The sequence below is a fragment of the Hyperolius riggenbachi genome, chromosome 3 (genome assembly GCF_040937935.1).
Source record: "Hyperolius riggenbachi isolate aHypRig1 chromosome 3, aHypRig1.pri, whole genome shotgun sequence".
NCBI classification, from domain to species: domain Eukaryota; kingdom Metazoa; phylum Chordata; class Amphibia; order Anura; family Hyperoliidae; genus Hyperolius; species Hyperolius riggenbachi.
In genome coordinates, this window is record NC_090648.1 from 225,545,207 (window position 1) to 225,565,021 (window position 19,815).

Genomic DNA, 19,815 nt, shown 5'->3' on the forward strand with positions numbered 1-19,815 from the left:
GAAATGTATATTTGAAGTAACATCTGTCACCTTTCTGGGGTACATTATGTCCACCTCGGGCTTGTCTATGGACCCTGCCAAGGTTTCCGCTGTTCTGGATTGGCCTCAGCCGGTTGGGTTGAAGTCTCTTCAGCGGTTTTTGGGCTTCGCAAACTACTATAGAAGGTTCATTAAGGGGTACTCCACGGTCATTGCACCCCTCACCAGTCTCACAAAAAAGGGGGCAGATACTACGCACTGGTCTTCTGAAGCTCTACAGGCATTCTCCACCCTGAAGGATTTGTTCTGTTCAGCACCTATCCTTAGACATGTGGACACTTCTTTCCCCTTTATTGTTGAGGTAGATGCCTCAGAGGTCGGGGTGGGGGTTGTGCTGTCTCAGCGATCTGGCTTGCAGGGTCGAATGCACCCATGTGCCTACTTCTCTCGTAGGTTCTCCCCAGCAGAGAGAAACTACGATATTGGCAACAGGGAGCTCCTGGCCATTAAATTGGCTTTTGAAGAATGGCGACATTGGTTAGAGGGAGCTGAACATACGATCACGGTTTACACTGATCACAAGAACCTGGAACACATCGAAGGGGCTAAGAGATTGAGCCCCCGTCAGGCTCGATGGTCGTTATTTTTCTCTAGGTTCAGATTTATTATTACTTATACTCCAGGTAGCAAAAATATTAAGGCGGATGCTTTGTCCAGGTGCTTTGAGCCAGAGACAGCACAGCCCTCCGTCCCAGAGACTATTGTCCCACAAAAATTGGTGCTGGCTGCAACTGAAACTTGGAAAGACTGGAAGGAGACTTTAAGTCCCTTTCAGCAGGACATCCCGGAAGGAATGCCTGAAGGGGTCATGTTCATTCCTCTGCCTTTCCGTCTCCAGATCTTAGAGATGTTCCATGCGCACAAGAATGCTGGACATCCTGGGGCATCCAGAACACAAGATCTCGTGGCCAGGTGTGCCTGGTGGCCTTCCTTGTCGGCAGATTGCAAGGAGTTTGTTAGGGAATGTGCAATATGTGCAAAAAGCAAGCCCTCTCGGCTGGCACCTGTCGGTACCTTGCAGCCTTTGCCCACCCCGAGTGAACCGTGGACCCACCTGTCCATGGATTTTGTGGGTGAGCTTCCCAGGTCAGAAGGCATGTTGGTCATTTGGGTGGTAGTCGACCGCTTCAGCAAGATGGCCCATTTCGTGCCCTTGAAAGGATTCCCCTCAGCCCAGGAATTGGCCGATTTGTTCATAGTCCACGTTTTCCGGCTGCATGGCATTCCGGAAAACATAGTGTCAGATCGGGGAGTCCAATTTGTCTCTAGATTCTGGAGGGCATTTTGCCACCAAATGGGCATGAAGCTGTCATTTTCGTCGGGCTACCACCCACAGACCAATGGGCAGACTGAACGGATCAATCAGTCTTTGGAGCAGTTCTTAAGATGTTACGTTGCGGAGGCACAGAATGACTGGGTAAAATTTCTGCCCTTCGCAGAATTCGCACAGAATAATTTGAAGAGTTCTTCTTCTGGTTTTTCTCCGTTCCAGATTGTGACAGGGAGATCGCCCAAGTTCTCCCCTTTGCCAGTAGCCTCTACTCCGTTTCCAACTCTGGAGGCTTGGCAGAGGGCATTTAAAGATATTTGGTGGACGGTAAAGAGTAATTTGGAAAGGGCATTTCAGAGTCAAAAGGGTCAAGCTGATAAGAGACGTTCGTTAGAGTGGAGGTTCCAGCCAGGAGACTTGGTTTGGGTGTCCACACGTCACTTGACCCTGAAACAACCCTCAGACAAGCTTGGTCCCAGGTTTGTGGGTCCATTCCCGGTAGCCAAAAAGATCAATAACGTTACTTATGCCATTGATCTTCCCGCCAGCATGCGTGGGGTAAGGTCTTTTCACGTATCCCTGCTCAAACCTGCAGTCCATGTGGGTCCTACTCCTCCTTCTCCTGTGATGGTGGATAGTCAACCCGAGTATGAAGTAGAACAAATTTTGGACTCACGTATAGTGCAGAACTCAGTACAATATCTAGTGCACGGGAAGGGGTATGGTATTGAGGAAAGAAGGTGGGTACCTGAGAACCGCATGCATGCTGATAAATTGAAGAGGGAGTTCCACACTTTACATCCAGAAAAGCCTGGAAGGAGCTGTCCGGAGTCCACTCCTCGGGGGGGGGGTACTGTGATGAAACACTGAAAAGCAGCCGCCTCTGCTCAGCGTGAGGCGGCTGCTTCTATGGAGAGCAGGGCGGAACGCGGAAAAACCGCCGTGTCTGACGCGCCGGTTAGCGCGCATGGCCCCGTTACTAACACTCTGTCCCTGCGCGGGGAGGCCGCCGCATGTGCTGTGAGCGGTACGACCAACCCCGCGCATGGGACCGCAGAGACTTTGCAAAACAGTATCGGTATGGCTGGGACTCATAGTCCCTCTAGGTTCAGAATGACGCGCGTGCGCGCGGAGAGGCAGAACTTATATGGCAGCCAGAAAAAGATCAGCTGACCTGGTCGGTCAGCTGACGACTCTGCTCCTTCCCATTGGTCCAGCACTTAGGGAGGTGCTGGAGAATGTCTGTGTATATATACTGCCGGCTGTTCAGTTGCTGGTTGTCTGGCGTGCGATCACTACGTGGTAGCACTCAGACCTGAGTCAGATCCTAAAGTGTGCCGGGACCAGCTGGAGCTGTAATCCTACACTTAGCTAGATTCTATCGATAGTCTAAAGTACTAGTTTGATTGTGATTATCTGTTATGACCTTCTGCCTGCCTGACTATTCTTCTGAACTCTGATCCTGTACCTTGCCATTCTGATACTCTGTTGCCGAACCCCGGCTCGTCCTTAGACTCTGCATCTGCCTACTGATTTTGTACCTTGATATTTCTGATACCCTGTTGCCGAACCCTGCCTGTACTTTAGACTCCGCCTCTGCCTTCTGAATCTGTACTTTATCTGTCCGTGTGTTTTCGACCTGGCTTGTCCGACCTCGAGAACTGACCTTACTGTTAGAGGCAGTTCCTAGATCTGTTAGTGACACCCCCTCCAGGGTGTCACTCCCGTTCTGTCCTTTCTACCTTCAGCCTGACTCCTCCCCCGGGAGAGTCCAGGTCTTCGGAAGGAATCTGTATTTGTACTCCTTGCTGTACGGAACTTGTTCCTGAGGTTCAGTCCTCAAAGTATTACTGTTGCACCAAACACTCTTACTCTACTCAGGTGTCCAGAGGTTAGCTTATATATCTGATTATCGGTGATACTGCAGATCATCAATATTCTGGTATATATCTGTATTCCCAGTGATACTGCAGATCACCGGTAATCAGATTCTCTCTGTGTTACACCAATCGTTACAGTTATAAACCTTTTCTGTTGTATCTACAAACCAGAGCTTAAATAAACGTTAAGTTGGAGTTGAGATAACTATAACACAGACGCAAAGGAGATTATTGGCATGGGGTGCAAGACCCTGCTTTCTGTCCATACAGTATGTGGCTATAAAATCTTAATGCCAAGGTTATAATAACATCAAATCTGATCTGTTTTTTTTAATCTGGATGTAAACTTAAATTTGGACATTTTGGAAGCCAATAATTTGGGCATGTAATTTTACATTTTGCCTAAAGTATGACATAGTGAGTTATCTGGGCAATGGTAGAAAAATTACAGTCAATGTTAGGTTCATGTTATGGATAGTAATAGTTAGGGTGTATTTAAAGGTTAGGGTTAGGCATATGGAAGTTAGGCAAAGGTTGGAGGTTAAGCTAAGCTCAGAACCAAAACATTACAGTGCCCAAACCCTTAGCAATTAAACCATTATGCTAAACCCAGCAGACTAATAATTTGTGTATTTATATGTAATAAACTGAACTTCAAGTGAGGTTTGTAATGAAAACATCTTCAGAATGGCAGCCTTGGAGTACACATATAGCTTGGTGATCTCATGTATTCCACATCTGCAACCAGACTAAGAGGTGGTCTGCAGATTCCACACTACGATATGCAGCTATGATTTCAATTTCTGTAACAATATGGCTAGAAGCTTTTAGTTTCCCATCAGGCAAGATGTGTTATTATTCGTACAATAATACAATGAGTGAAAAACATTTTTGACAAAAAAAAAAAAGATTTTCAAAAAAAGCTGATTTATATGTACAGCATTAAAGAGTTTTATTTTTTGTTCCAGGAACCACAGTCCAGACGTCTGTGAACAAAATCGTCGGGAGGTAATGTATTGTTTAATATATACCAGTTCTGTTTTTTTGACATTGTATTTGTTCACCTTACAATTACATTCCAGTGAATTATAAGATATTATGGACATAGTGTGGTGACTTGCGATCAGAGAACACTTTTATCAGCATGGTACAAGCAAACAGTGCCTGAACAATTGAACACAGAATCCTTGCTAGAAATGTTTCCTTTCCACAGCAAATAAAAAATAGTTATTGAAATGTACGGCCTGTGATAGAGAAAAAACAGTTCTGACTGTCCCAAGAGTGTTATCTTTTAAAGCCTCTTTCCAGGCATATTTCATTTACTGCGCTCTGCTGGCTCTGTCCACCTCACACCAGCCTTGCAAGAAAAGATTTAAGTGTAAAAAAGCCTTGTAAAACCTTTGTGTAGATTTAAGCAGCAGATGTCACGAGTGCCATTGCTCTGTTGTTTCTCCCCTTGGGTATGTTGGAGGATTTATGTCTTCTAGTAGGTAAGACATGGTCATGCTGCTGCTTACAAACTCTCTGCCCATCAGCATACAGGAAGATAGAGCAGCTGAGCTGACAACCAACCCCCTCAATGGCGGGGAGGTGTGTCCTTCTGGGGAATGTCCTGCCAGTCTTTAGGGGACTACAACAGCAGCGGCCACATGACTGCTGTTTACATTGAAATCATAGTATTTACGTTTTGTTTTTACATCTTTAGTCTTATTTTGCCAGACTAATGGCAGGAGAAGGGACTTTTCAGGATATTAAAAAAATTGTCTGGAAAGGGGCCTTCAGGAGAGAACCCTACAAAAAGCAACAGTAATCTCTGTTCCACACAGTCACCAAATTTATGTCTACAATGCAAACAGTTTTGAAAAGATTATTTTGATATACACCTGTCACATAATAAATGTTCCAGTCTGTTGTAGTTGATGCACTTTTAGTTTATTTCAAGAGCACTATGGGAATCCCTAACCCAAGAACACTCAGATACAGATGCATGCAATATGTTTTATTTTTGGAAAGTGGAACAAAGACCCACCTATCACTACTGCAGTCTTCCTATTAGTCACTAAATTTGCATATCATAGGCATAGGCCAATAGGGAGACTGGAAGGTCATGGGTGGGCAGAACCATATTCTATTTTCTAAAGTATATTAGTCCAAATTTTAACTCTCCTTGTTTTTAAAAGAAAATTACCTCTAGGTAATGCATTAACTGCAACAAACCAAAAGATTATTTATGATGACAGTTAGGTGTGGTAAATGAGATGCAAATAATTTCCAATTGATGCAGGATTATGCAAATTCTATATGCAAATGTATGCAGCTTGAAAATGGACCCAGCAAGGCATAGGGCCCAACCGTCCCGTTTTCGTCGGGACTGTCACGATTTTGGGGGGCTCTCCCGCTATCACGGTATGAGCCCCCCAAGTCCCGGGCAGCAGTGGGCAGTGAGGGTGGAAAAAAAATGATCGAGGCGCCAGCCGCGGGTAAATGGGATGCGGGACGCGTGCATCCCATTACTACCTCCCTCCCTTGGAATCTGCCCCCCCTGTGTCTCCCCCCTGTTTGCAGAGTGCGCAGCTAAGCGGAGCGGGCTGTCAGCTTACCGGTATCCATGGACGCATACCGATGTCCGGCTTCAATCTGCTTCCTGTGACGTCACAGGAAGCAGGAAGCCAGATGGTGGTACGCGTCCATGGGTACCGGTAAGCTGACAGCCCGCTCCGCTTAGCTGCGCACTCTGCAAACAGGGGGGAGACACGGGGGGGGGGGCAGATTCCAAGGGAGGGAGGGAGGTAGTAATGGGATGCACGTGTCCCGCATCCCACTTACCCGCGGCTGGCGCCTCGATCATTTTTTTCTTGCATTGGCACCCTCCTCCTCACCCACCCACCCACCCACGGACACCCTCCTCCTCATCATATATGGGGGAGATAAAATTATTAGGGGATATTATTAATTGAAAAAAAAATTCAATTTTTTTATGGTAGGTGTGACCGGGGGGGGGGGGGGGGTAGGGGTGTGGCCTAAGTGTCCCGATTCCTAGATTTAAAATGTTGGGAGGTATGAGCAAGGTGTCAATTAGTCACATAACTTTGCATTCAAAATGTGCATACTCCTGCATTAGCTTTTAATTCTTTGCATCTCATTGACCATCCCTAGTGACATGTATACTTTATGCATATTACAATGTTCTGCAACAAACACATATTGGTATGTGAGATCACTAAATGCAGTAAATGATACTGAAAATAAGCATCCTGGGAGTCTTGTAACATGATTTAACATATATCAATTGCACACAACATTTTGTAATTTCATTTTAAGAATCTTTTTTTTTTTAAACACAATTCTTTGAAAATGAATAGAAAGTGAACAATTATATCTATGCTTGCTGGTGGTAAGAAATTAGTGGTTCTTATGTGAAAGGAGATGTTCCTTTAATATGGAACCTCCAGAGGAATCTTATGGGAACATATCAGTATTGACTTCAGTAAGTCTTCTGGGCCAATTTCAGCTATATTGGCAAGGAATGTGTTCAGTGGCGTCAGAGTGGATTTTTCAGTAAGCTCACAAACACTGAAGTATTCAGGCTTCAAGCATCTAAAATGCTCAGCTGATTCGTAGAATTTTTTTCTGCGTTTTAGAATTTATGTTGTAATCCTGTGAGATCGCAAATCAATTTCTGTGAAGCTATACATGAAATATTAGACAAATATATGTCCCTTTACAGTGCCTACGCTTGTTTAATTGTTAGAACGGCCAGGACATATATGCAGGTCTGGATTTACCTCACAGGAGCCTATAGGCACAGCTGTCCTGGCACCTTAGACTTTGCTCTCCATGAACCTACAAACCACCAACAACCTGCACTGCAAGTGTGCTGACTGTCCTAGCTATCACCTCTCCTTTCATTCCTGTGCTCGGCATTGGTAGCTACAGGTGCCTCTTAGTATTAGGTAGCCAGAAGTGCCCTCAATATTAAGTAACTAGAGGTGCCCATAAGTATTAGGTAGCAAGAGGAACCTAAGGATTAAGTAGTTAGAGGTGCCCCTGACCAAAGGAATATCTCTTCAGTGGAATGCCGAGAGCAGGGTGAATAACCTCTCATTTACATACTGCATATTTACATACTGGGAGGGGAGTGAGCTGCCTTTCCATGATCAGGCACCTGTAGGCACGTGCCTACAATGCCTTATGGTAAATCCGGCCCTGCATATATGTTATAATTATTTTTTAGGGGTATTTATTTCTTATGCTGAACAGGACTTTTTTCTTTGTTTTCTTTTTAGCCTTTCCTAAGTTTGCAAAGGCTAGAAGAATTGTATTCAAGCTTTACTTTGCATTACTTATAACAAGAGATTAAAACCACAGGATATCAAGGCAATTTAGTCACGTTGTAAAAATAATGCTTTCCCAGACGCTTGAAGTTCTAATCTCTTCAGTTAGCCAAACAAAAAGTATCAGTCTGTCCATAGTCTCCCAATGGCTCAGCCATTTTCAAACAGTCACGACCTACATGCTTGTTCTGGGTAATGTCTGTCTCATTAAGTAGGCAAGCCATGGAATGAGCATGACAGCTAGCGAAATTACAGCTTCTAAAAAAATAATCAGCCCTGACAATGTCCATATTTCTTCCATGATGGCTTCTCTTTCTAGAAGAAGCCATTAACCTAATAACTGTATAACGAAGGAGAAAAAATGAAATCAAAATTGTCCTTGCATATGTGTCTCCATTATGAAAATCCAGGGCTATGGAGTTGTTTTCCCTTGCACTTTCTAATGTCACACATAAGTATTCATCCACTGGAACCTTCTGATCTGAATAGAGGCATCTTGCGACATGCAGACAAGCAGCACTGACTGCACTGATCGAGAGAAGAGTGCTGGATGAGCCTGGTGCTGGTCAGAGCTTTTCTCAGCAGTTGGCAGGTTCAAAGCAGATTAGGTCAACTGGGCACCCGATCGCCAGGAGTCCAATAGACACCTGTGTTTGTTTTCTTAATCGAGAGATTAGGCGGTTATTTGGGTGCCCGATGCAACAAGTAGACAATCGGCTACTGCATAATATTTAATGGTTGTAGCCAATCATAGACTATCAGCTACAAATATTGGTCCTTTGGGTGCCTGATTTCTGGGTTAGTGTTAGGCTCTAACCAGGGGGTTAGGGATTAGGTGTGTGTGTGTGTGTGTGTGGGGGGGGGGGTTAAATTAAGGCACTTACAGGGGGATTAGGTTCAGGCATTAGGTAGGCCTTCTTTTTAGGTTCTTATGGGGAGGTTAGGGTTAGGCATTAGGTGGGACTTAGGGTTAGGAACCTACAGGGGGATTTAGGGCTAGGCATGGGGGGGGGGGGGTGCACTTATAGCAGAAGGTTAGTGTTTGAATAAATGCCAGGTAGTGCATAGTAAAATATCAGCAATTTAAATTACCATTATTTTACTATTAGAGAGACCACCATGCTCCCAACTGATGTGGCAGCATCACAGTACATACTTGGTTAAGTGTTCTTATAGCCAACCTACTATAGAGTAGAATTTTACCAACATGCAGATAAGTTAATTGGCTTCCCCCTAAAATTGGCCCTAGACTACGATACATACACTACATAATACATACATAGGTTATGCCTGGCATACACGGGTCGACCGGCGGCTCGATTAACCCTCCTGGCGGTCTAATAAATTCCGCCAGGAGGCAGCCCAGCAGTTTTTTTTTTTTTAAATCATGTAGCGAGCCCTGGGCTCAGCGGCATCCCCCCACCCGCTTCAATCGCCTTCGGCGATCTCCGATCAGGAAATCCCGTTCAAAGAATGATGTCACCGACGTCATTGGGAGTCCCGATCCACCCCTCAGCGTTGCCTGCACTGATTAGCCAGGCAGCGCACAGGGTCTGGGGGGGGGGGGGGGGGGCGGCGTGGCGCGACGGATAGCGACGATCGAGCGCGGGGCGGTGGCGATCGGTGTGCTGACGCAGCTAGCAAAGTGCTACCTGCGTGCAGCAAAAAAAAAATTAAGCAACTCGGCCCAGCAGGGCCTGAGAAAACCTCCTGCGCGGCTTACCCCGAACTACGTTCCGGGTTACCGGCAGGAAGGTTAACAGCCGGATCGACCCCAGCCGCGTCCCCGCCGCCTCCCCGCATGCGCGCGGATCGATTACCGCTCGCCCCCGCCGGCGCTTCCTTATCAGCGCTCGATTCCCTGCCATTGTCCGCAGGCGGGAATCGAGTGGGCGGGGGTCTAGCAGCTTTATCCGGCCAGCTGAATATTATCAGCTGGCCGGATCAGCTGGTCGATACATGGTACAGAAATGTACCGTGTATCCCCAGCATTAGATTGTGAGCCCCTCTAAGGGACAGTTCAACACGCGGTCCCAGTCCAACACACCTGTAAAAAAAAATCTATCTTCACTGACTAGGTTTTTAAAAAATATCCCTCAAGTGGTCGACTATTTTAATATCATCCTTTTCTTTCAGTTTTATTGAGGTTTTTCAAGAGAAACAGCTTGTGACAATACAAGGGAGTGACATGTCCCAAATAGCAGCTCATAGTGATTCTTATATGACAACATGTTATACACACAACACATTCAGCACAAAATTCCTGGAATCAAGATAGGCTGCCTGCTGGAGAAGGCTGGGGGAGATCAGACTCCCATTGCAACTCGCCGGGCTTGCCAGCCCAGAATGCCTGGCACGCCCTCTAGGGGACAGTGGTTCTCGCCTTCTGTAAATCTAACCTCGGTTCCTCTTAGGGAGGACCCAGACATAGTTAGGACAAACATAAGGGGAAAGAAAGAAGGAATAAAGAAAGAAAGGGGAGAGCCCTCAAGGGTGGGGGGGGGGGGGGGAGGGAGGGTGGCCTGCCACAGCCCTGGAGACAATTGTCTTATTATAGTAGGTTACCTGAAGAAAAGTTAATTGTGACCTGTGATAGTAAGGTAGGTTTTCCAGGGGTCCCAAATTTTGGCAACCTTGTCCCTTCTGTCAAGAAGGATTCCTGCTAGTTGTTCCTGGATCATAAAATTAGAGACTCTGGTTTTCACCTCCTCAAAAGGGACAAGTTGTTTCTTCCATGCCCTGGCAATGGTTTGCTTGGCTGCTACGAATATAAAGAAGGCTAGGGTCCCTTGGGATTTAGTGAGAAGGTCAATGGGAAAATGAAGTAATGCTGACCACGGGTCCCTATGGACTTGCTTATGAAAGACCGCCTGGAGCAGCCTATAGACTTTCGACCAAAAGCGGGAGAGCATAGAGCAAGTCCAGAAGGTGTGGAGAAGATCCCCTAGGGACTGGCAGCCTCTAAAGCATAAGTTATTACCTCCCAGGTGGGCCAATCTTGAAGGGACCCAGTACCACCTCATCATAACTTTCAGAGAGGACTCGACTAAGCCTAGATTGATTGAAATATGGAATGTGTTTTTCCAGGCCTTGGCCCATTCTTCATTCGGTCTCGACCCCCTTAGGTCCAGTTCCCATTTTGTAACATAAGGATGCTTAAAGGATGGGCCAGGGTCCATGAGGAAAGGGTACAATCTACCTATCAGGCCCGCCCCCTCTGGATTGCGTAGGCAAGCTGACTCAAATATTGAGAGTGGAAGATCTGCATCTGGGGCATTTGCAAGTAGTGACTGGACCCAATGCCTCAATTGGAGGTACCTGAAGTATTCTGACCCTGGGATCTGATATTTTTCTTGTAAATAGTTCCAACTAACCACCTTTGCATCTTTAATCAAATGGTGAACCAGAAGAAGCTGCTTCGACACCCACCATTTGAAAGAAGCTGGGCTTTCCAGTGCTGGGGGGAATAGAGGATTGTCTATGATGGGAAGTAGTGGGAGGGTGGGGGATAAAAGTTTCTTGGAATATTTAAAGGTGTCCCATACTCGGAGACAATGTCTAAGGACCTTGCTCATAAGGGGCAGCCTCATTTTGGGAGGCAGCCAAATAGGGCATTGGACTGATTGTGGGGATACTGCCACTATATCAAAAAGGGACCATTGAGGCATTTCCGGACCTCTATATAGGCTCACCAGAGGGGCAATTTGTGCTGCCTGATAGTAGGCCCGTAAATTCGGGAACCCCAGGCCTCCAGAGTGTTTGGGGACATATAAAGTAGCTCTTGGTACTCTTGGTCTGGAAGTCCCCCATGTAAATGTATTAATCCTGGATTGTAAAAGCCTCAGGAAATGGGGAGGGATCCATACCGGGAGCAGCCTGAATAGATACAGTATTTTGGGTAGCAAAGTCATTTTTACAGAATTGACACGGCCAAGCCACGATAACTGCATAGAGGACCATTGAGTGATATATTGGGAAACCTGCCTGGCCATAGTATAGTAGTTAGCCTGGAAGAGCGAGTTATAATTCGAGGTTAAGATTATTCCCAGATATGGTAACTTGCTGGTAGATAACTGGAATGGGACTTCTTTACTCAGTAAGTCCCACTCCCCCGACTCCAAGGTGATATTCATTAAAAGGGATTTATGCGGATTGATGGTCAGACCCGATACCTGTGCAAACTCGTCCATGATGGTCAAAAGGGCGGGAACAGAGGTCCTGGGGCTGGAAAGAAAAAGCAAAAGGTCATCAGCAAAAAGATTTAGTTTGTGCTGAGACCCTGCTAACTCAAAACCCTGTACCCCCTCTGTACTGCGTATAATCTGTGCTAGGGGCTCTATAGCCAGGATAAATAATATAGGTGAAAGGGGGCACCCTTGTCGGGTTCCCCTGTTTATTGAGAAGCCGGGTGAGGAGAACCCTGCGTAATATACTTGGGCTGGGGGTTTTGAGTATAGGGCCTGGACCCAGGCTTGAAAGGGGGCACCAAAGCCCCAGCGGTGGAGCAAGAAGTACAGGTAATCCCAGGAGATGGTGTCAAAAGCTTTATATATATCTATGCTTAAACAGACACCAGGTATTTTCCTGTCTCTCAAGCTCTCAAACACCTGAATTGCTCGATATACCGCATCAGACGCCTGTCGGCCTGGGACGAATCCCACTTGGTCCTTGTATATTATTTGGGGGAGGAAGCAGTTAATACGGGCAGCTAAGATCTTGCTCAGAAGCTTGATATCCACGTTAAGTAGTGAGATTGGACGGAAGTCCTTAATCTCAATGGGTTCAGACTCAGTTTTAGGGAGCATGGCTATATTGGCTTAAAGAGAGCTGGTTCCTGGGAGGTTACCTTTTTTGTAGTCGTTAAACATTCTATTTAGTAGGGGGGCAATTAGTGGAGCAAATTTCTTGTAAAATAAGGGGGAGTACCCATCAGGGCCCGGTGATTTGGCACCTTTAAGTGTTTTTATAGCCTTCAGGACTTCTTCTAAAGATATGTCAGCGTTAAGGTTTTCAATGGCAGTAGTTGGGGGTTTAGGAAGACGGACTGAGGAGAAAAAAGATTCGAGCCGGGAACTATCTATTTTGTCCGCCGATTTGTATAGGTTTTGGAGGAAATTCTGGAATAGATCGACTATTTTACAGGGATTGACCGTGGAGTGTCCATTGGGGTCTTTAACTCGTATGGTAGGGGGCTTGTATCTGTGCTTTTTTAATTTGTTAGCTAATAGAGTATGGGGCTTATTAGCCCATCTATAATATGTGTTCTTTTGCCACCTAAGTTGCTTCTCAACCTCTTCGCTTAGTAAAGAATCTAATTTCAATCTCAATCCATCTCTAGCTATCTTGTGATTGGGGGAGGGGTTGTCCTTCCAATCTTTCTCTGCCATCTCTAGCTTATTAGTTAAGTCTGAGATGTCTTGGGATTTGCGTTTTTTGAGATGGGTGGCTAAGCTGATAATATTGCCTCTGACAGAGACCTTCAAGGCTTCCCAAAGGGTTATCACGGAGTCGACTGAGTCCGTATTGAGGTCCAGATAATCGGTGAGAAAGGAATGTATTTTCAAGGAAGTGTCAGGGTTAGTTAGAAGTGAGTCATTCAACCTCCATCTATAGTCCCTCCCTCTAGGCACCATGGAGGAGAGCTGTATCTGCACAGGATCGTGGTCTGACCATGTAACTGACTTTAATTTGGCTGAGGCAACATTTGAGAGATAGGAGGCGTGGATGAAAAAATGGTCGATTCTACAGAAGCTCCCATGGGGGTTTGAGTAAAAGGTATAGTCTAGTGTGACCGGGTTTAGTTCTCGCCAGACGTCCAGCAGGTGTCTGTCCGCAAAAAGGCGGGCTACAGTGTTAGATTGGGAGGATGAAATAGGGAGGGGAGCTGCTGTAGAGCCGGGACTATATGCCTTATCCATCCTTACATCCAGTACCGTGTTTGTATCACCACATAATATGAGCATGCCCTCGCTATGCTTTTCTACAACCTGTAAAAGGTGAGACAAAAACCGCTCTTGAAATCTGTTTGGAGCATAGTAGGAAACAACAGTTAACTTATTGTCAAATAGCGTACCTTTCAGGAGCAGGTATCTCCCGGTAGGATCTGCGAGGGTGTGCTCGCACTTGAAGGGAAGGCCACGTCTGAATGCGATAGTGACGCCACGAACCTTCTCTGCAGCGCAAGCATGGTAAGACAGTGGGAAGTGGCGATTCATATAGGAGGGGCAACTTGTTCTAGAGAATCTGGTTTCTTGGAGGCATGCTATATCCGCATGCGAGGTTTTATAATAGTGGAAAGCTTTACCCCGTTTTTGAGGAGAATTGAACCCTTGCACATTATGTGAAATTATTTTTAAGGTTGGAGCTGCCATGATTGCGCTGGGGAGAAGGGCCGATGATACCGAACAATGGTTAGGCTGCGGCAGGTTGGGGGTAGGAGGCTGGGGAGACACAGAGGGGGAAGGCAAAAGGTGGAAAAAAAGAATAGAAGGAGGACTAACAAGAAGAAGAAGAACAAACAAACTGACCCGCTCCACCTCGGGGTGTCAGAGGGGGAGGGGGCCAACATTTTTGACGTGTATCGGCCTCGGCGCATGTGCGCTGGGACCAGAGTCACGTTGCAAGCGAAAAACATTACTCGCCTGCTAAGGGGGGGGGGGTGAGCCCACCCTGACTGCATGGAGTGACTTCTAACAGGAAATATAACTAAATAAAACAAAGGTAACGACACCTATGACTGGTAACAGCCCCAGTCAACGGTTAACATAGAACACATATAGCATATGGAACACATGGTCTGTTTGGCCTAGGCCTGATACTACTAATAAACCTGATGGATCGTGTGCAGATATGTCCAGGCCTCTGTTCGTCCGGTTTATAGCATAGTCCAACCTGGGAAGAGGAAATACATGTAAAAGTGACCTGTTAAGGGTATGGCCCGGTAAAGCGAGACCGCGTCAAACTTATATGAAAATAAATTCAAACTTAAACAGTGATTATGACACTAGGTGCATTAAGGTAGCCTCATTATCTCAGTGTCTCGATAGAGTGTTCCGGCTATGGAATTGAGCCCGGAATAGTGGAAAACAAATGATCGTGATACGGGCCTTCAGCCTGGATCCGAGGATGTAGCCGGCGGGGGCCTCTCTTTGTTGCGGAGCCTGGACTGGCGTTGTGATTTGTTTTTTTCCCCTAAAGGTGGTGAGTTGGGCGGCCCCGGGCTGTGATAAGATGGAGAAGCAGGCAAGGATAGCTTTAGGCGTTCCAGCTTTTTCTGTGCGTCTTCGGGGTTGATAAGTGCGTGATCCCGATTGTTATAGGAGAAGAGTAACTTAAAGGGGAAACCCCATCGATATTTGATGCTGTGGGCTTGGAGGACTTTGATATATGGCTTCATTTCACGGCGCCTTTGGATGGTAGCTGGTGCTATATCAGTGAAAATCTGATAGGGATACCCTTGGAAAACCAGATCTGCCTTGTCTCTGGCGGCACGTAATATGGCCTCTTTGGTCTTGTAAAAGGTAAATTTCATGATTATGTCCCTGGGGGGGGCCTTGTGGTTTTATAGGACCCAGAGCTCTGTGTATTCTATCAAATTCTAGCCGGTCTATCGGTATAGCGGGGACCAGCTCTTGAAAGAGAGCCGTTACTGTGGAGGTGAGATCGTCTATGCTTTCAGGGAGGCCTCGCACTCGCAAATTGCCTCTGCGGGCCCTGTTCTCAAAGTCCTCCATGCGGAGCTGGACCGTCTCTAAGTCTTTCTCGTGGTCATCTAGTACAATGTCGGCATTATCCATTCGCCGCTCGAGTTCGTTAGTCCTAACCCCCAGGTCTTTAATTTCCTTAGAGAGGCGAGCAGCCAGTTTACCAGTGGCCTCCTCCAGCTCTCTCTGCAAAATTACCTTGAAGCTGTCCAGGAGCGCCTGGTCTCGGGCTGAGAGACTTGCCGGAGTTTTGCATGTAGGGTCACGCTTCTGTTTCCGAGCTTGCGGGGCGCTGTGGATGGTGGATTGGCTCCCGCCATCCGAGTCGCTATCCAGGCAGTCTGATTCTTCCCTCTGACTCGTGCCTGACGCCATCTTGGAGCGGCGCGTGCGAGGTTGTTGGGAGGAGGTTGTGCTGGATTCCTCCGTCCGGCTGCCTTTTCTGCCACCCATCGATCTCCAGAAGGCTGCTGACCGGGAGTTGTCTTGGAAGAGGGGTATGCGATAGCTTGGGTGTCGCTTGCTATGCTCTGATGCAGTCAGGGTGTGCGGAGCTCAGTTAGGATGCGTCCATCTTGAACGGCCGCTAGCCACGCCCCCTAATATCATCCTTTTCAGCCAAAGAAAAAACTCATATTGGTGGCACGCTTTATAGTGCTGGACCTTCATAGTAAGGTTAAGTAAAATGTCTGACCCCATCACCTTTTACTATGTCTTTTGGGTGAAGGTCTTCTTTAAAATATCAATGAACCAATAGCGTACATATAGTACATATAACATATAGATGTTATAAGGCATATCTTGCACACATTTCTTATAGGGCCAGCAATGAGAGACCATTTCGATAGCAAACACATTACTAAAGAAACCAGAGAACTCTCTGCTCATCACCAAGGCACTGATTAACCTTCACCCTCCAGTAAAACTAATATTAAAACTATTTGTCAGCATCAACCATTCAATTCTCCTGTATAGAAGGAAGGTTGAAAACTCAGAATAACCAATAAAAGAATAAACGCCCCAGAGACAACAGAAACCTACTGATCAAGCAAGCAGTCAACTGCACCACACCATGTTTACCTCGTCTACAACAGAAAGCCATCTGAAAGCAGAACTGATACACACAGGGAGAGGGAAAAAAAGGGAAAAAAGGGAGAGAGGGGAAAAAAGATGTAAAAGGAGGGGAAAAGTGTATATATATATACATATATATATATATATATATATATATATATATATATATATATATATATATATATATATATATATATTTGTAGGAATATGTAAAAGGGTTTGGGTTAAAGGTGCATACACACATCAGACTATAGTCTTTGGAAAATGAAAGATCACAGACCAATCTTACCACCCTTCATGTAGTATGAGAGCCATGCTCTACACAGTCTATTCTATGGAGCTGAACTCCCCATCAGAAAAAATCTTTGCAAGATGCTGCACACACAGATGCTGTACAAACACAAAAGATCAGTATCTGCAAAAGATCTGTTCCTGCCAAAGATCCGTTCCTGCAAATTGCAATGATAGTCTATGAGATCTGCAGATCATCATACACACATGATTTAACTGACATTCATCTGCAGATCAGATCCACCAGGATGGATTTTCAGATCTGCAGATGATTGTCAGATATGCAGATGAATGTCAGTTAAATTAAAAGATTTTTTTCTGATGGGGAGTGCAGCTCCATAGAAAAGACTGTGTAGAGTATGGCTCTCATACTACATGAAGGGTGGTAAGATTGGTCTGTGATCTTTCAATTTCCAAAGACTATAGTCTGATGTGTGTATGGACCTTAAGGGCCCCCTGTCATGAAAAACATTGATATTTAACATACATGCATATACAATGTATATTTCTCACAGAGTAAAAGGCAGTATAAATTAATTTTCTCCTATGCTGCTGTCACTTACAGTAGGTAGTAAAAAACAGATTTTGGACTAGTCCATCTCCACATGCAGGATTCTCAGAATGCTCTTTATTCTTTACAAAAGCACTTCAGCCACCTTTCCAATTCATTTGCACACTATTTTGACAGCTGAGTTGACCAACTGCAGTCCAGTAAGTGCTTTTCTAAATAAAGTAATAACCGAGAATCCCTCGTAGGGAGATAGACTAGTTTAAAACCTGTCAGATCTGTCAGTTTTTACTGCCTGCTGTAAGTAACAGAAACATAGGGGGGGGGGGGGGAGAAAGTAATTTACAGGTGAAACTCAAAAACAATAATTAATGTACAAAAGTTCATTTATTTCAGTAATTCAACTTAAAAGGTGAAACTAATATATGTAATAGACCCATTACATGCACAGTGAGACATTTCAAGCCCTTATTTGTTATAATTTTGATGATTATGGCTTACAACTTATGAGAGCCCCAAAATCTAAATCTCAGACCATTAGAGGATTTGTGAAAATGTTCCATATTCTAGGCTCAACGTGTCAGACTCTAATCAGCTAATTAATCCAAAACACCTGCAAAGGGTTCCTATTTCATATATTAGTTTAACCTTTTAAGTTGAATTACTGAAAGAAATGAACTTTTGCACAATATTCAAATATTTTGCGTTTCACCTGTCTGCATTTTAAATGTTAAATTGTTTGCGATAGTGGTCCTTTAAGGCGTGTCTTGTACAGTGGAAACCCTTAGATTTCTTGGTTGTTTATTTGGAGGCCATTTCCTAAGCATCACAATCAGGCTTAGGGCCCATTCACACTGGCGTTTGCAAAACGCCAGTGATTTTTGCCTGCGTTTTGCAGGGGTGATTTTTCAGCGATTTAACATGGAAAAATCACTGCAGCGATTTTTCCGCGATCGCATTTAGCGCTTCTATAGCACTGAAACGCGATCACCAGGAAATCACCTGAATATGGTGCAGGTGACGCGTTTTTGGGCGACTTGCGGTGATTAGCGCAAATCGCCAAAGTAAGAACAGGCCCATAGGGTTTTAGGGTTTTTTTATGGAGATGACTAGGTGAAAAAATTGACACCTGGTTCCAGCTTGAAAAAGTAAGGAAGTAACACAAAGGAAAAAATGATAAATGTGACCTTGCAGATAACATAAGTTTCCTAATGGCACCTTTACACAAGGAACTAAGAGCTTAAGAAAGCGCATACATTTTTTTATGCCTTTTTCTAAGTGTTTTTCTGTGTGTTTGCATTTTTTGACCAGTGTGTCACACAATCATGTGAATTTATCTGCATACATTTTCACACACAAATGTGTGCGTCAGTGCACTTTAAAAATGCCATACTCACAAACATTCATGCGAGTGATAAAATGCCTTCCCTATGCAAAAACTCATTTGTTTGCAGAAGTGCATGCAAACATGTTCGGTATGAATAAGACCCTAAACATCGTCACTACCCAAATCAACAAACAAAAACGGATTTCTTCAGCAAGAACACAAAACAGCTCTGCACCACCTGATAGAAATGGTATTATGGTACGTGCTCCTTCCATATTTCTGATCTTCGTGAATAGAAAGCACAGCTGAGCAGCTTGTGGTGGTTCAAAGAGCTGGTCTGGGGCTTGATTTACTAAGAGGTGTTAACCTACTTAGCACGTCTAAAGTCTTAAGGCGTGCTAACCAGGGTGCTAAGTAGGTTAGCACCAGTTTTCTCAATCAGATCGTGCGCTAAGTACCGCGCGCAAAGTTTTGCGCGCACAAAGTCCCATAGGCTTTAGTGGGCACTTCGCGCGGAGCGCCCAGCGCTCTGTGCAGTGCGCGCGCAAAACTTTCTGAGCGGTACTTTGCGCACGATCACTACTTCTCACATTTCAACTGAGTTTAGACGTGCTAAGGGCCAGTGCTAAAGTTAGCACCGTTTTGTAAATTAAGCCCCTGATAGCTTATCTTGTAGATGACATTTAGGGTGCTTGTATGCTGAGAGTGATTTGCTTCAAATCGAAAATGATATTGATTTTTAAATTGCTAGGGTTGCTACTTTAACATAGGAATTGTAAAAGTATTTCCACTATCGCAAATCGATTTTCAGTAAATCGCAATTGCTTTTTGGAGCAATTTTACCTGCAATTTTGCTTCATGTTAAAAGATAAATACAAAATCACAATCACATAACAAAGTTAATGAAAAATCGCAATTGCTTGCCTTTGTGTTTTCCTTTTGCAATTGTTAGTGGAAAAGGGCCCTTATTTACATTGTGGAATGGGGATGATTTAACCACTTCACCACTGAGGGGTTTTACCCCCTGAGCACCAGAGCAATTTTCACCTTTCAGCGCTCCTTCCATTCATTCATCTATAACTTTATCATTACTTATCGCAATGAAATGAACTATATCTTGTTTTTTCCGCCACCAATTAGGCTTTCTTTAGGTGGGACATTATGCCAAGAATTATTTTTTTCTAAATGTGTTTTAATGGGAAAATAGGAAAAATGTGGGGAAAAAAATAATTATTTTTCAGTTTTCGGCCATTATAGTTTTTAAATAATGCATGCTACTGTAATTAAAACCCATGAAACGTATTTGCCCTTTTGTCCCGGTTATAAAACCATTTAAATTATGTCCCTATCACAATGTTTGGCGCCAATATTTTATTTGGAAATAAAGGT

General features: G+C 44.8%; 1 protein-coding gene across 7 annotated transcripts in view; it reads left to right on the top strand.

The window, feature by feature from the left end:
* The window catches only part of SHANK3 (SH3 and multiple ankyrin repeat domains 3), a 597,458-nt gene that overhangs the window by 141,196 nt on the left and 436,447 nt on the right, over window positions 1-19,815 (top strand). For all 7 annotated transcript variants that reach the window (XM_068275859.1, XM_068275860.1, XM_068275861.1 and 4 more), the window contains one exon: window positions 4,158-4,197. Coding sequence is in view for 5 of the 7 variants with exons in the window: in XM_068275861.1 (XP_068131962.1) it covers window positions 4,158-4,197 (40 nt within the window). In the remaining 2 variants the exon portion in view is untranslated. The remainder of the gene's footprint in view (window positions 1-4,157; window positions 4,198-19,815) is intronic.